The following is a 16,839-nucleotide window of genomic DNA, read 5'->3' on the forward strand; positions in this document are numbered from 1 at the left end:
GGGCCAAATGCGGTTGCAAGCCAGTCATTTTCATGACCCCTTCCTCAGTTTCCAAACTAAATTGAGGCTGAAACAGAGAAAGAATAAACACAATAAAATAAAATAAAAAACATGTAATTTTGGTAAGAGGCCAGCCTTGGAAGCCGTGCAAGCCTTTAAACTTATATTATGTAATATTTAGTTGTATTGGTTTTTGGAAAGCCTCCATGCATTTGGGGATGTTACTGTACTTAGAGTGACTTGAAAACATATCCTCTTCTTCTGACCATCTACACACAGAGGGAAGAGAGTGGAATCAGCCTTAACCTGCACTTAGATTACTAACAACCTCTAACACACGCACACACACACACAGAATCATACAGACATACACATATATTCTGAAACTATGGGTGACTTCTTCTATCTGGCCATTTTCTGAGGCATGATGTGTATGGATTCAGTTACTGATGCCACTTCATTAAAAACCACTCCAATTTCATCCTTATCCCATGCAATCTGTTATGCTGTGTAGATCCTGCTATATAACATTATTGCCAATCTGTTGCCAACTTTTCTAATCATATAGGATTGAAGCCTACAGATTTATTATAATTCATGTTGCAGATCAACAAAACAGATGGCATGAACTCCAGTTTTCACAGACCAGTTTTGAGATGTGAAAACCTCTGACAAACTTTGATTTTGGGGTGAACTATCCATTTAATAGTTCATGAGTTACCTGAATAAACCAAAGTTCAACATTTCACCTATGTGACGATGCGTCTGACATAAGCAATGTTTGAAATTCAATACCATGGTGTCACATTATTGAGTCTGATGTCCATTCAGTATGCACAGAGATTAGACTGGGATAAAATCATGCATTCTCATTGGTGCAAACAATTACATTCAAAGGCAAATCAACTTACTACTTACTGTAAGTTACAGTACTTGTTGTCAGGGTTGGGGTCAATTCCATTTCATTTCCAGTCAATTCCGGAAGTGCACTGATATTCCGAATTGGAATTTTGTTTACTAGTCACAGTCGGTATTCACGTAATAATAAGGAATTCCCCTTGACCACGGCCACAAATTGGGGAAAAACAAAATTCTTTCCCATTGACCCCCATTGTAAAAGAGGCAACTTCAATGTTGATTTTTTGTTATACAGAAATAACAGAACATGTTGAAAAGCTGCTGTGTTGTTCAATGTACAGTACATGTAGCCAGGTCAAAAATCCCGACCTACGGTTCGCAATGCTCCCACGTAGGGAAATAAAGCCTACGAGAAGAGCCCTGTGGCTTCAGGCTATTCGGTGTGGGAGAGCGGGAAATGTGGAGACGCGGTGTCCAAGTAGGCTACGTGTGAAAAACATTGAATCACAGGTAAGACATTTAACTTGTTTAGTACAGTCTGTTTGTAACTCACTACAACCCACTACTTGTAGCTGTATAGTCCGTTTGTTTGTGTTGTTGATCTTGGCTAGCTTAATGATCCGGTTAGTAGCTAGCAGCATCGTCACGAAAAGGAAGTTTTTCTAACATGCTGACCACACCGCTCGTGTCGCGTGCTGACCACTCCTCTCGTGTCGCGTTGCAAAATAAATTTACACATACATGTTATTCAATCATTGCACCCACACTGCTCGCGTGCGCTAAAATAGAAGTCAGTTCTATTTGTGATGCTGAACGCGATGCAAGTCCTGGATCTCCCGTCTCCTCATTGGTTTATGGAAGCATATATACCCATGTGCCATCTCCTCATTGGTTATACCCACGTGGGTGATTGAAAGATGAACTGAGGTCGGTCGGTCGCTTGTGGTAATATACCTTATTATGAAAGTTAGATGCGAACCGTGATATAAAGTCCAAAGAAGAAAAAGCCTGGAAGGAGGAGAGATGACTAGAAACGACTCGGTTGACCGTTTTATGTGCGGATTAATTTTCGGAGTAGAGGAACTTGTGCATTTCAGGTAAAATAACAACTCAACGTTTATATCCCAGGACAAATTAGCAAGCAACAGCAAGCTAGCTAAATAGGACAAATTAGCTAGCAACTGCAAGCTAGCGAGCTAAATTGCCATAAATGTTTAATGCTTTTAGACCTGTCCCCAAATTAATATAATTGGTTCAGAGTTGGTTTTGATATTTCAACCTGCGTGTCGTGATCGCGTTTGGTGTGGGGGGACAAAATCAATTTGCGCACGAAGGTGCACGCGGACGTTTGGGGGCATGGTTTAAGTAGTGAGAACGCTAGAGAGCAGGCAATGTTGAAAAATAATCTTCAGACATGTCGTACTTTTCTTAAATGTAGTTTCGGAATGAACTAAAACAAGCAGACTACAACTAAATTGGTTTGAAATGGGGTAACCTAGGTATCCACAGGTTGTTTTCCCCACAGTCGGAGAGGATCGCTACGTTCTATTTAATACTGACTGGGTCTATTGACCGGAATTTGAACGGAACTGACCCCAACCCTGCTTATTGTACTGACTTTATCATGCAAATATTACCAGACAATGACATACTGAGTAGGTATCTTTCTCAGGGGGAAAACACATTTGTAAATGAAACAAACCACTTTGTAAATATAATAAAAAAAGATTGTTAATACAGTCAATAAAAAAAAAACAAGCCATACAAGTCAGTGATTTGTGGGTTAGTGCTCAAGTCATCCATCCAACATACTGTACTTTGTGTGAAACATGCCTACGTAACTTACCACCTTTCTTTTTCCTTAGTGTGGCTTGGGAGGGATAGAGAAAGAGTGTTCTGTATTTGATATGTGTATTTGACCCGGGTCTGATGAAAAGTACACGACATGGCCAAAAGTATGTGGACACATCTTCAAATGAGTGGATTCGGCTATTTCAGCCAAACCCGTTGCTGACAGGTGTATAAAATCGAGCACATAAACATTTGCAGTAGAATGCAAATTCCAACAAGTCAGTTCGTCAAATTTCTGCCTTGCTAGAGCTGCCCCAGTCAACTGTAAGTGCTGTCATTGTGACGTGGAAACGTCTAGGAGCAACGACGGCTCAGCCACTAAGTGAAGCGCGTAGCGTGTAAAAATTGACTGTCCTCTGTTGGGGGTTACCCTGGGGGTCGTGTGGGGCTACACCAATGCCATGATTACTGTATATATGTGATGACCTTTGTATACTTGCAATGCGCAATGATGGAAAAGTACTGGGTAATGGAGATGTAGTGCTTTAGTTCTCAGGCTGAGAACTGCCTGCACCTGCTGAGTCACGCAGCCTCAAGGCCGAGATAGTAGAGTGAGAAACCACAGTCTAGACATGTTTTTCTCATCTTAGATACTTTGTATCTAATCCAATGCAACAATGTTAAGGTATGATTGACGGTAGGTTGTCCACACCAACTAGTATAAGGAGGGATGTCTCCTGTTTCGCCACACAGATCTTTACTATAGACTACTGAGGTATTCTGTATGTGAATCTCTGTCTGCAATTGCATTTTGTTACTAGAGTTTTATACCAAGTTTCCTGTGTCTGTGTCATCTATCTGGAAGACTGATTGTTGAAGGAAACCTACATCACCCCATGCAAAGGACCACCCAACACCTCGCTTGCAACACTCACTACCGAGTTTCAAACCTCTGGAAGCAACGTCAGCACAATAACTGTTCGTCGGGCACTTCATGAAATGGGTTTCCATGGCCAAGCAGCCACACACAAGCCTAAGATCACCATGCGCAATGCCAAGCGTTTGTTGGAGTGGTGTAAAGCCCGCCGCCATTGGACTCTGGAGCAGTGGAACGCGTTTTCTGGAGTGTTGAATCACACACTTCACCATCTGGCAGTCCGATGGACGAATCTGGGTTTGGTGGATACCAGGAGAACGCTATCTACCCTAATGCATAGTGCAAACTGTGGTGGATGAGGAATAATGGTCTGGGGCTGTTTCATGGTTCAGGTTAGGCTCCTTAGTTCCAGTATAGGGGAATCTTAACGCTACTGCATACAATGACATTCTAGACGATTCTGTGCTTCCAACTTTGTGGCAACAGTTTAGGGAAGACCCTTTCCTGTTTCAGCATGACAATGCCCCTGTGCACAAAGCGAGGTCCACACAGAAATGGTTTGTTGAGATCGGTGTGAAAGAACTTGACTGGCCTGCACAGAGCCTGCACTCCATCAAACACCTTGGGGATGAATTGGAACGCTGACTGCGAGCCATGCCTAATCGACCAACATCAGTGACCGACCTCACTAATGCTCTTGTGGCTGAATGGAAGCAAGTCCCCGCAGCAATGTTCCAACATCTAGAGGAAAGCCTTCCCAGAAGAATGGAGGCTGTTATGACAGCAAAGGGGGGACCAACTCCATATTAATGCCCATGATTTTGGAATGAGATGTTTGACGAGCAGGAGTCCACATACTTTTTGTAAATGAGCAGCCATAGAGATAGAACTTTATGACATTTTCTATCCGATACAGCAAAGAAAATACGGTATTAAAATAGCAATGAATAGCAAAATTAGTAGTAGAATTCATGCATGTGTCAACTGAGATCAGGGACGTACTGTACAAGTGACATTGGCCTGACACTTTCAGTTCAGAAAAATCTCCCTCTTTCTCTTCACGTCTCCTCTGCTCTCTATTCCCAGCCTTTCCCCTCTCCCTTCATTTATCTGCTCCCTCTATCTCAATCTCTCTCTTCCTTTCCTCCCACTGTGGTCGATCAGCAGTGTTATTGATGAATTAAGTGTTTCTCCTGTTTCCTACCTTGCACACAGTGTTCATTTCGTCAACAATAACTATGATGAAAAACACTTGTCAACTACCTATTTTTCCTGACAAAAACTATGACAATAACGAGACAAGAGGTCCTGGAAAAAAACTACAACAAGTTACTTTTCATTTTAGCCGATGAAAATGTGACGAAACCAGAATTCCACATGAGAGTAATGGACATTTAATTTGACATGAAGTTCATTTTTATCTGTTTTGTCCAATCCTAAGCATGCATGCATCCATCCATAATATTTCATCCAGTCCTCTTATTGACAGAATTGACATCTTTCAGTTGGCAGGTCCAATTGAGCTGATCTGCCTGGCTCTCCCAGTCAATCTTATGAACTGATGAGAAGCCAGGACACTTGACTTGTAACTACCCTCAACTAGAAACAATGTTTATTCTCTCTCTTACTTTCATGTAGGCTATTTTTGCTTTGATCACATCAAAAGCTCTATTTTCCCATGTGCTGCAGCTCTTACACCACGTTCCCCAAATGCGAGTCGCGGTTGCTTTTTTCCTAAGGGAAAAACTAATGCTATATGTTGAATATTAGGACTACAGTAATACTTCTGGTATTTTTGTAAACGCTCAAATTCTAGCCCCTTCAAGGAAACTGCTGTTATTTACCCCCTGGAGAAGAAATCTGAGATGTAAATTGTTTAACCTGTTTAACCTGTGTTGAATTTCAAAATGTGTCCCTCGAGCAAAAGGTTTGCTCATCCCTGGTCTATACGGTTAATTATGAATGGCAATCTGCCACAATATCAATGTTGCCAGCTAAGGTATACAAGTGGATAGTAGATCTAGTTGGACGAGACAATCTGAAAGTGCACATGATGGAAGTCAACCCCAGGCTGGGGTGGGGGGTTATAAATGACATCCTGTTTCTTTGTTCTGTGGAGAAAAGCTGAGGACAGGGGGAATGAACATCTATCATCTACCTCCCAGCAGAACATCTATGATTTGTCCTTTTCAAATAAATCTATTCCTCTCCCCCTGACTTGCTTTGGGGTTTGTGTTATTGAATAATAACATCAACTGCTAACAGTACCATCTAAAATTCAGCAAAATATATTTTCATAACAAAAAATATTGTATTTTCAGCTGTTTGAAGCTGGTGCGCAAAACAGAAAGTAAAAGACACAAAAACTAAACTTAGGAACAGGAAGCATAGAAATAGCCAACTTATTACATATCTACTGCTTCTTAGACTTGCTTTCAAAGCGAATGACAGATCTATAACTCACATTTCTATATGAATTTGGTCCGGTAACCCAAAAAGTTACATATTGCAACTTTAATAGAAAAAAAGTATTAAGTGACTAAAATGGCTGTGTCTAAAACCACACGGAAATTGTCCCGAATTTAATTCAAACTAACGAAGGATGACATGACTAAAATGTGACTAAGACTAAAACTACATCTTAAAATAGCGGCCAAAATCAACACCACAAGTTTCATCCCCATTGACCCTCTCTCTGTTTCTCTCTATCTCTCTCTCTCTCTCTCTCCCTGTCTTTCCTCCCGGTCTCCTCGCTCTCTCTCTTTTCTCTCTCCCTGGTTCCCTCCCATTTTCCCTCTATGAAAACTTTCTCCCAATTCCTTGTATTTGAGCTCTCTCTTCTCTCTCCCTCTCTCCTCCTCTTCCTCTTCTTTCTCTGTTTCCCTTTCCCCTAGCTGAGTTAGCAGGGTGGTGCTATAGCGTAGCGTGCGTCCCTAGCTGCCCACCAGTTCCTCCTCCTTTTCTTTCTCTGTTTCTCTTTCCCCTAGCTGAGTTAGCAGGGTGGTGCTATAGCGTAGCGTGCGTCCCTAGCTGAGTTAGCAGGGTGGTGCTATAGCGTAGCGTGCGTCCCTAGCTGAGTTAGCAGGGTGGTGCTATAGCGTAGCGTGCGTCCCTAGCTGAGTTAGCAGGGTGGTGCTATAGCGTAGCGTGCGTCCCTAGCTGAGTTAGCAGGGTGGTGCTATAGCGTAGCGTGCGTCCCTAGCTGAGTTAGCAGGGTGGTGCTATAGCGTAGCGTGCGTCCCTAGCTGAGTTAGCATGGTGGTGCTATAGCGTAGCGTGCGTCCCTAGCTGAGTTAGCATGGTGGTGCTATAGCGTAGCGTGCGTCCCTAGCTGCCCACCAGTTCCTCCTCCTCTTCTTTCTCTGTTTCTCTTTCCCCTAGCTGAGTTAGCAGGGTGGTGCTATAGCGTAGCGTGCGTCCCTAGCTGCCCACCAGTTCCTCCTCCTCTTCTTTCTCTGTTTCCCTTTCCCCTAGCTGAGTTAGCAGGGTGGTGCTATAGCGTAGGGTGCGTCCCTAGCTGAGTTAGCAGGGTGGTGCTATAGCGTAGCGTGCGTCCCTAGCTGAGTTAGCAGGGTGGTGCTATAGCGTAGCGTGCGTCCCTAGCTGCCCACCAGTTCCTCCTCCTCTCACCAGTGTTCTAAAGCAACCCGTCTCAGAAGCGCTGACTGTTCCCTCTGTCAGAACACATTACCATCACACTGCACTCCCATTCAACACAAGAACCTCAAATGAGATCTTAGCCCACCACACATACACCCATACACACCTGCATACACACACTCACAAACGCAGACACACACCCACACACGCAGATATACGCTCTCACACACACACACACACACACACAGACACACACACACACACACACACACACACACACACAACCGTGTCTGTCTTTCTAACTCGAAGACGCTAATGCAACTCTAATGCCATCTTTACAACTAGCCAGATACTCGTTTCCATGGTAGTTAAGCAAATCAAATGATCTGTGGAGGTATTTTCACAAACGACCGCTCCTCATGCAATGACGCAGCAAATCACTGTGAGAAATCCGTAATAAATAATAGCAAAAATATGACAATCTAAAATAATACATGGTTAACATAATTAACAGCATGTTTTGGTTTGAACCAATGGGCTTGACACTACAGCTTAGCTTCAGGTTCAAAAGATGAATAAAATGTCAATGAATCGGCATGTTGAATATGTTGAATATTAGATGCCCTTCCCACACCAGTATGCTACATACTGTATGTTCAGCTCCAATCCTTACCTTTACTGACTTCCACTAATGGCAGATAAATAACAAACCAATAGGGACAGAAGGGAAAGATCAAAAAGAGGGTGTGGTTAAAGAGGCTCGTCTCAGTGACTCCTTTGTGAGAGCCTATCAGCTTGCTCCTTACCTAGTTCTTCCAGTTCAGAGGTCATAGACTTGGAGCGCATAGACAGGGCGGTTGTGGGGGCTCTCTTTGGTGGTGGGGGGGCTAAGAGAAAGAGAGAGATGGAGAGAGATAAAGAGAGAGAGAGGCAGAGACAGAAAAATTCATTAGGAATTTGGCCTTTATTGGCACATTTCAACACCCAACATCCATTTAGCGTTTTCGCATGAGTATTGGTTGTTGGGGCAGCATTGTGCTGCTACTGAGGTGGTGCATACCTTTTTCTAGCATAGCATAAAGTGGTGTAGTACCTTTTTTGCGTGCGGTGTCCTCAGGGTCCATATTCCTGCTGACCGTTACCACTTTGATGATGAGGCTGTTCCCTGCATGACGGATCATGTTGACCACCTGCCTGTGGCCCACCTTCACCACATTCTCCTGGTTGACCTAACAACACACACAACACACACTCTTATAATACACATATTTATATATCTGTGCTCTAACACACACGCACACACACACACACACACAAACACACACATACAACAGTATAACACAAAACAGATATGACAGTGTGAATTTGGTCCAGTAACCATGGAAACCTAATCCATTCAGACATTCCAGATCAGAATGTGTGTGAGTGAAACCATGGCAACAGTAATCACAGGCACCACGTTCACTTGTAATGCCAGAGCACAGACCCCATGTGATACTAACAGACAGAGAGAGAGAGAGTGAGGAAAATTGATATTTAGGGAATTTGATACATTGTATCAGAAAGAGAACCAAGTTGTTCCTTACATATATTTTTTACAAAAGAAACTGTTGAACTATTCAACATTTTAACACTAAAACTGGAATGAATTTCTCAGTAACGGCTGCACAAAAAGAACTGTGTGCAAACTACACCCCCCAAACATTCGAATGAGCATCTGCCTCTAACTGGGCTTGGTGTGGGCTGGCTTGTGTAGGGCTGATAAGGGATAGCCTGTGTTTGGCTATTCTAGGCTAACCCGTGTCAGGCTGGTGTGAGCTTAGTGCGGGCTAACCCACATTGGGCTTGGTGTGGGCTAGCCTGTGTTGGGTTGGTGTAGGCTATTCCGTGTTGTGCTGGCCTGTGTTGGGATTATGTGGGCTAGCCTGTGTTGGACTTACATGGGATTGGTGTGGGCTAGCCTGTGTAGGAATTTGTTGTGGGCTAGCAGGTGTTGAGTTGGTGTGGGCTAGCCTGTGTAGGAATTGTTGTGGGCTAGCAGGTGTTGGCTTGGTGTGGGCTTGGTGTGCGCTACTGTGCTTTTTTTTACCTTGTTAGCTCAGGGATTCAACCAGCAACCTTTCGGTCACTGGCGCAACGCTCTAACCACTAGGCTACCTGCCGCCTCTTGCAAAAGCTGCATAGTGCGGATCCCTGCCTATAACAAGTTTGAGGGAGTTTGTCCCTTCTAACCTCCCTGTGGTATTGTGCTATATTCTGTCGAAAACCAGTTACATTTTAATTTAATTTTATTGCTCAATCTAATTAATGCTGAATTTTTTTTATTTTTATAGGCCTAATCCACTGACGTCAGTTCAACGTCTAGTTTTCATTTATATTTGGTTAAGTTGTCAACTAACGTGAATTCAATGTCAAATCAACCAAATAATTCACCATGCCATTGGATTTAGGTTAAAAGTCAGGTGAAAAAAGGACTAAATCCCCTTACGTTCTTGCCTTTTTGCAAATTCAATCAGTTTCCCATGTTGATTCAATATCATCACGTTGAATTGTTTGGTTGGAATGACATGTAAATAATGCTGATTCAACCAGTTTTTGCCCAGTGGGAATGGACACATGCTCTAACTCGCACACCTTTGATAGACTTAACACCTGCAAATTATTGCGATATTATAGTGACACCAACAAAAATGTAAACAATATATAGGCCTGTAGCAAATGCAGCATACGACATACATTTTTCACATGCAAATACAATAGCACTTTCGGTAGTACTCGGTAGCATGCCATTCCGAGAGCAGCATTTATTTTTCAACTCGAAGAAATGAGTCCAATCAGTGCTTAATGACAACAAAATCATGAACAACAGAATAGGCTAATAAGTCCTCCGTTGTGGGGTTATGCTCAGGTAAAACAATTTGGCTAATCTATATTTCCATATTTCCAAGTCCTCTTCTTGAATATCAAGGGGTATTATTATTGGAATGACTGAAAATCTAACAGACTCGGTTTCTTTATGTGAAGATATAACCTAATCGTATTATTATCTGTAGTAGAAAACAATGGGTTAGAATATAACCAACCCATAAGGTGAAATGCAACACCATTTATGGCCAGCTATGTAAACTCTAACATTGATTTATCCCACAACAGATGTACTTCAATTGGTAATGTTCATTATTGTCTTCTTCTAATGCCTCTTAAGCAGGTTGACATTTATTGGGGTGAGTCTTGTCCTTGGGGCAGAACTGAGCGATTTCCACTAGATGGTGGAAAAATGGGCTATATTGTAACAATTAATGAAAACAAAAATGAGTTTTTTTGTCTTAATTTTAAGGTTAGCGTTAGGCATTAGGCTTAGAAGTGTGGTTAAGGTTAGGATTAAGGTTAAAAATGAGACTTTATGACATTGTGGATGTGCCAGCTAGTGACCACTCTCCAGAACAAGATTCAAGACGAAAAACGCAAACCTGTGCCTCTTAGGGAGAAGAGGTATAAAAGTAACTGGAAGTAATTTGATTACGTTACTGAGCTTTGGTAATTCAAAAGTTATGTTACTGACTACATTTTTGGACAGGCAACTACTAACTGTAACGGATTACATTTAGAAACTAATCTACCCAACCCTGGGTACTAGTTTGAGTTTTTCCAACCACATCTCAACTAGCGTTGAATGGCGGGAACCCGGTTACTAGCTATGGTCACTAGCTGCACATCCACAATGTCATAAAATCTGATTTTAACCTAACCGTAACACTAACTTTAACCACACTTCTAAGATACTTCATCTCATATGTATATATTTTATTCTATTCTGCTGTATCTTAGTCTATGCCGCTCCGACATTGCTCATCCAAATATTTACATATTCTTAATTCCTTTCCTTTACTTTGGATTTGTGTGCATTGTGTGTATTGTTGTGAAATTGTTAGATATTATTTGTTAGATATTACTGCACTGTTGGAGCTAGAAACACAAGCATTTCGCTACGCCCTCAATAACATCTGCTAAACACGTTTATAGTGACCAATAAAGCCACTCCCCTTTCCTGGGATAACTGTGAGTACTGGTACATTTATAATAACTTACTCAGATGAACAGCATGGTGTGAAATGGAACTGTTAAATTAGGCTATATGTGATGTCTAAATCTGGTTTCTGCATGATGAATCAACACTCAAGGTGGGGACAGACAGCCCATCTCAGTATGGAGCGTAGTTCACAATGCATGCAGACTTAGAGTATTCATATCATCCGGTAGGCCTACACTTGATGTAGCATAGCATATGCTACAGTAATATAAAGACAGATTGCGTGTCTAATTTCACCATCTCCATCTGACTTTCGGGGGTCACCTTGTTAATGGTAAAGATGATGCTTTTTTAAATTGTAGCTGCAGAGTTTTAAAACAGCCTATCACTCGAATATCATTGCACTCTCGCAGTCCTTCTCTCTCTCCGTCAACTCCATTCAAATTGCATCCAAAATAGATAATCCTGTTCTAGATTGATAAATAGCCCTATCTATAAATGTCCTACCCTACCTCCTTTCAGTTAATACATTCTATGCGGTATTAGCCTTATATTTAGCTAATTATTGATGGGTTATGCATAATATGCTTCTAATCTATAGCCTCTGTATCTTGCGCAATACGCAAGCACCTGTGCTCCGCTGGCCTCTCCTTAAATGTTTTTTCCTTAGCTCTTGGGAGTCCCATGCAGGAAAAGCTAGACTAGAATTGCTTACTGGACATGACTTTTTTTTTTGTTGCATTTCTTATTCTAATAGACTATTCAAAAAGGGGCGTAACCTCTTTTTTTGCTGAATGTTAAATACAGCAGCCAATAGAACTCACGGGTAGTTTGAAAGAGGAGCAAAAAGGCGATGGCGGTAGGCTATAGCAGTTATTTATTCAGACCCCCATAACCATTCAATCTTCGTGTTGAGAAGTGAAAGCCTTCTGCATATAATTCTAGTCATATATTATTCAAGAATGTCATTAGAATTAAGAAGATAAGGACAGAACTTACTGGAGGTAGGCAAATAACATTAGGGGAAATATCATGAAAGGTATATACAGTGGTTCTTCCTTTAGAAGTTTTGAGCTTATGCCATGGCCGTTAGTGGTAGATGGTAGCATTCTGTCATTGCACCACATTATCACAAGGGGGAGTTAGAGCGCTTTTTTATCTGTAGTCTAAACTGTGGCACAAATTGACTGTTCGTAAAATTCACAGCTGTGCCATATGGATTGCAAAATATTTGGGAAGAGATTTTCGATGTACCGTTTCCATGGCACATGGTTTATGAATTGACACGCAATTTTCCGTTCCTCTTGACAGCCCTAATATCAAAAACAGTCTGACGCATTCTCTCCGTCGCCCACACACACTTTAAACATTTGGATAATAAATCATTTAAAGCATATTGAAGATAGAAGCCGCCTCTAAATGAGTTCCGAGAGCTAACGATTATTATTATTATTAGCCCTGCATTATAATTATATAAAAGCCCCTTAGATATTCTCACAGACCAGAAATAAATCCTATTCATAATGAATAATCAGATGTGTGTTGAAAGCTTGATTTGATTTTACTTACACAAGTTGAAGTTCGAAGTTTACATGCACCTTAGCCAAATACATTTAAACTTAGATTTTCACAATTGCTGACATTTAATCCTAGTATAAATTCCCAGTTCTTAGGTCAGTTAGGATCACCACTTTATTTTAAGAATGTGACATGTCAGAATAATAGTAGAGAGAAAGATTTATTTCAGGTTTTATTTCTTTCATCACATTCCCAGTGGATCAGAAGTTTACATACACTCAATTAATATTTGATGGCATTGCCTTTAAATTGTTTAACTTCGGTCAAACGTTTCGGGTTGCCTTCCACAAGCTTCCCACAATAAGGTGGGTGAATTTTGGCCCATTCCTCCTGACAGAACTGGTGTAACTGAGTCAGGTTTGTCGGCCTCCTTGCTCACACACGCTTTTTCAGTTCTGCCCACAAATGTTCTATAGGATTGAGGTCAGGGCTTTGTGATGGCCACTCAAATACCTTAACTTTGCTGTTCTTAAGCCATTTTGCCACAACTTTGGAAGTATGCTTGGGGTCACTGTGCATTTGGAAGACCCATTTGCGACCAAGCTTTAACTTCCTGACTGATGTCTTGAGATGTTGCTTCAATATATCCACATAATTTTCCTCCTCATGATGCCATCTATTTTGTGACGTGCACCAATCCCCCCTGCAGCAAAGCACCCCCACAACATGATGCTGCCACCGCCGTGCTTCACGGTTGGGATGGTGTTCTACGGCTTGCAAGCATCCCTCTTTTTTCCTCCAAACATAACGATGGTCATTATGGCCAAACAGTTCTATTTTTGTTTCATCAGACCAGGATACATTTGTCCCCATGTGCAGTTGCAAACCGTAGTCTGGCGTTTTTATGGCGGTTTTTGAGCAGTGGCTTCTTCCTTGCTGAGTGGCCTTTCAGGTTATGTTGATATAGGACTCGTTTCACTATGGATATAGATACTTTTGTACCTGTTTCCTCCAGCATCTTCACAAGGTCCTTTGTTGTTGTTCTGGGATTGATTTGCACTTTTCACACCAAAGTACGTTCATCTCTAGGAGACAGAACACGTCTCCTTTCTGAGCGGTATGACGGCTGCGTGTTCCCATGGTGTTTATACTTGCGTACTATTGTTTGTACAGATGAACATGGTACTGTCAGGTGTGTGCATACTGGTAGCGAAGTCAGGTGCAGGAGAGCAGAGAGTTGTGAACAGGCGCACACTTTATTGAGGCAGGAGAAACCAACAGACGAACGCAACTGCGTCAAAACCTCCAGCCCATAGGCAAAAGTGCAAAACGCGCAAAACAGTAGCAATAATTTATGTTTAACGATAAACATCTTCGTGAACAACACGGAAAAAGCAAACCAGTCTCGCGCGTCAACAATTAACACGTAACACAAACAATTTCACACAAAGACATGAGGGGGAACAGAGGAATACATACATGCAGCGTGATTGGGGAATGAAAACCAGGTGTGCAGGGAACAAGACAAAACAAATAGACCAATGAAAAATGGAGAGGCGATGGCTAGAAAGCCGGTGAAGTCGACCGCCGAACGCCGGCCGAACAAGGAGAGGAGCCGACTTTGGCGGAAGTCGTGACAGGTACCTTCAGGCGTTTGGAAATTGCTCCCAAGGATGAACCGGACTTGTGGAGGTCTACAATTTTTTTTCTGAGGTCGGCTGATATCTTTTGATTTTCCCATGATGTCAAGCAAATAGGTACTGAGTTTGAAGGTAGGCCTTGAAATACATCCACCTGCAATTGTCTCAAATGTTGTCAATTAGCCTAGGCACAGTCAATTTAGTGTATAAAAACTTCTGACCCACTGGAATTGTGATACAGTGAATTATAAGTTAAATAATCTGTCTGTAAACAATTGTTGGGAAAATGATTTGTGTCATGCACAAAGGAGATGTCCTAACCGACTTGCCAAAACTATAGTTTGTTAACAAGAAAATTGTGGAGTGGTTGAAAAACAAGTTTTAATGACTCCAACCTAAGTTTATGTAAACTTCCGACTTCAACTGTATATTACGTATTGGATCACTACAAAATACAACTTTTACATTACCATGCAGTTTACCAATAAAATGGTCTGAAATTATCTCACTCCAATACATTTTTATAGAAAGTTAGCAAAAATAGTTGTCTATTTGTGGAAAAATCACCCTCATTAACTCTTTAGTCATATCACAGTTTACCTATTTGCTTATGGTTTTGCCTACACCTAGCGTCCTGTTTAAATTATATGAGCAAAACATATTCCATTTTATTTTGGTATGGCAAGGCAGACAAAATTAAAAGGGCTTATTGTCTCACCCCATGTTCAAGAATGGCCATTTTCCATTTATTCAGATTACAACCGCTCACTTTCGGTTATTTGACAACAAAATAATCTCCAAAATATCGCTGATCTATCAGTAGTCTAAACTGTGGCACAAATTGACTATCTGTTTGTAAATTAATGGAGGTTTTTTCATTCTGATAGCGATCACTGCCTCATTGTCTGCATCCGCTATGGGTCCACGGTCAAACAACCACTCCTCATCACTGTCAAACACTCCCTAAAACACTTCTGCAAGCAGGCCTTTCTAATCGACCTGGCCCGGGTATCCTGGAAGGATATTGACCTCATCCCGTCAGTGGAGGGTGCCTGTTCATTCTTTAAAAGTAATTTCCTCACCATCTTAAATAAGCATGCCCCTTTCAAAAAATGTAGAACTAAGAACAGATATAGCCTTTGGTTAAATCAAGACCTGACTACTCTCGTCCAGCACAAAAACATCCTGTGGCGGACTGCACTAGCATCGAATAGTCCCTGCGATATGCAACTTTTCAGGGAAGTCAGGAACCAAAACACGCAGTCAGTTAGGAAAGCAAAGGCTAGCTTTTTCAAACAGAAACTTGCATCCTGTAGCTCCAAATAGTTTTGGGACACTGTAAAGTCCATGGAGAATAAGAGCACCTCCTCCCAGCTGTCCACTGCACTGAGGCTATGAAACACTGTCACCACCAATAAATCCTCGATAATTGAGAATTTCAAGAAGCATTTCTCTATGGCTGGCCATGCTTTCGTCCTGGCTACCCCAAATCCGGCCAACAGCTCCGCACCCCCCGCAGCTACTTGCCCAAGCCTCCTCAGCTTCTCCTTCACCCAAATCCAGATAGCAGATGTTCTGAAAGAGCTGCAAAACCTGGACCCGTACAAATCAGCTGGGCTAGACAATCTGGACGCTCTCTTTCTAAAATGATCTGCCGCCATTGTTGCAACCCCTATTATCAGTCTGTTCAAACTATATTTCGTATTGTCCGAGATCCCTAAAGATTGGAACGCTGCCGCGGTCACCCCCCTCCTCAAAGGGGGTGACACTCTAGACCCAAACTGTTACAGACCTATATCCATCCTGCCCTGCCTTTCTAAAGTCTTCAAAAGCCAAGTTAACAAACAGATCACTGACCATTTCGAATCCCACCATACCTTCTCCGCTGTGCAATCCGGTTTCCGAGCTAGTCACGGGTGCACCTCAGCCACGCTCAAGGTACTAAACGGTATCATAAAAGGTATCATAACCGCCAACAATAAAAGACAGTACTGTGCAGCCCTCTAGTAAAACCAAATGCATGCTTTTCAACCGTTCGCTGCCTGCACCCTCATGCCCGACTAGCATCACCACCCTGGATGGTTCCGACCTAGAATATGTGGACATCTATAAGTACCTAGGTGTCTGGCTAGACTGTAAACTCTCCTTCCAGACTCATATCAAACATCTCCAATCTAAAATCAAATCTAGAGTCGGCTTTCTATTCCGCAACAAAGCCTCCTTCACTCACGCCGCCAAACTTACCCTAGCAAAACTGACTATCCTACCGATCCTCGACTTCGGCGATGTCATCTACAAAATAGCTTCCAATACTTTACTCAGCAAACTGGATGCAGTCTATCACAGTGCCATCCGTTTTGTTACTAAAGCTCCTTATACCACCCACCACTGAGACCTGTATGCTCTAGTCGGCTGGCCCTCGCTACATATTCGTCGCCAGACCCACTGGCTCCAGGTCATCTACAAGTCCATGCTAGGTAAAGCTCCGCCTTATCTCAGTTCACTGGTCACGATGGCAACACGTA

The 16,839-nt window shown here is 42.2% G+C and overlaps 1 protein-coding gene across 1 annotated transcript in view; it reads right to left on the reverse strand.

Annotated features, from left to right (window-relative positions):
* The window catches only part of LOC110506276 (SH3 and multiple ankyrin repeat domains protein 2-like), a 64,920-nt gene that overhangs the window by 22,230 nt on the left and 25,851 nt on the right, over positions 1 to 16,839 (reverse strand). The window contains exons 3-6 of the mRNA XM_036964121.1: positions 8,220 to 8,355; positions 7,933 to 8,013; positions 7,800 to 7,814; positions 2,705 to 2,728 (exon numbers count right to left, since the gene is read on the reverse strand). Of these exons, the coding sequence (XP_036820016.1) occupies positions 2,705 to 2,728; positions 7,800 to 7,814; positions 7,933 to 8,013; positions 8,220 to 8,355 (256 nt within the window). The remainder of the gene's footprint in view (positions 1 to 2,704; positions 2,729 to 7,799; positions 7,815 to 7,932; positions 8,014 to 8,219; positions 8,356 to 16,839) is intronic.

Source organism: Oncorhynchus mykiss, chromosome 26 (genome assembly GCF_013265735.2).
Source record: "Oncorhynchus mykiss isolate Arlee chromosome 26, USDA_OmykA_1.1, whole genome shotgun sequence".
Lineage (NCBI taxonomy): Eukaryota > Metazoa > Chordata > Actinopteri > Salmoniformes > Salmonidae > Oncorhynchus > Oncorhynchus mykiss.